Here is a 554-nt window from a genome sequence, read left to right as displayed (position 1 = left end):
TATATATATATATTGACCCCCCACACAGAAATAAACTGTTTTTACTTCAAATTTTTATAAATTTTTACTGATATCTGATAAGATGAGATTCATCATCGAAGCTAGTAATATTTTCTTTGTATAATTTTTTAAATCATTTTCTCAAATACTTTCTAAATTGAAATATCTTAGATTACTTCTGTGCTATTTTCACCTCCCTCTTTTACATATAAAAATTGAATTTGTATACATCCCTAATCTTTTTTCTAAACTATATATATATATAAACGTGTGTGTGTGTATGAGAGAGAGTGTGTACACATAAACACACACACACACACACAAATATGTATATACATATAACTTGTTTTTCACTAGGATCAGTACAGAGGGATGAAGACCATTCTGGAGAAGACGTTGTATCTATTGAAGTTATTAATCAAAGAAAACAACCAAGTCCAAAGCGAAATGTTTGAGAAACTTGACACACTTCTTGAGGTAAAAGTGGTCGAATCACAGCTGGCCATTGCCTTGAGGGAGGTAAGACGAAGAATTCTCACTATATATATATATAT

The 554-nt window shown here is 30.1% G+C and overlaps 1 protein-coding gene across 1 annotated transcript in view; it reads left to right on the top strand.

Moving 5' to 3' along the window:
- LOC106873492 (inositol 1,4,5-trisphosphate receptor type 3) overlaps window positions 1-554 on the top strand; it is a 228,934-nt gene that overhangs the window by 164,359 nt on the left and 64,021 nt on the right. Inside the window, 1 exon segment of the mRNA XM_052974976.1 lies at window positions 358-519. Coding sequence (XP_052830936.1) covers window positions 358-519 — 162 coding nt within the window.

The sequence above is a fragment of the Octopus bimaculoides genome, chromosome 20 (assembly GCF_001194135.2).
Source record: "Octopus bimaculoides isolate UCB-OBI-ISO-001 chromosome 20, ASM119413v2, whole genome shotgun sequence".
Taxonomy (NCBI): domain Eukaryota; kingdom Metazoa; phylum Mollusca; class Cephalopoda; order Octopoda; family Octopodidae; genus Octopus; species Octopus bimaculoides.
The sequence above is the reverse complement of the archived record's forward strand: the minus strand, read 5'-3'. Positions and strand labels throughout refer to the sequence as shown.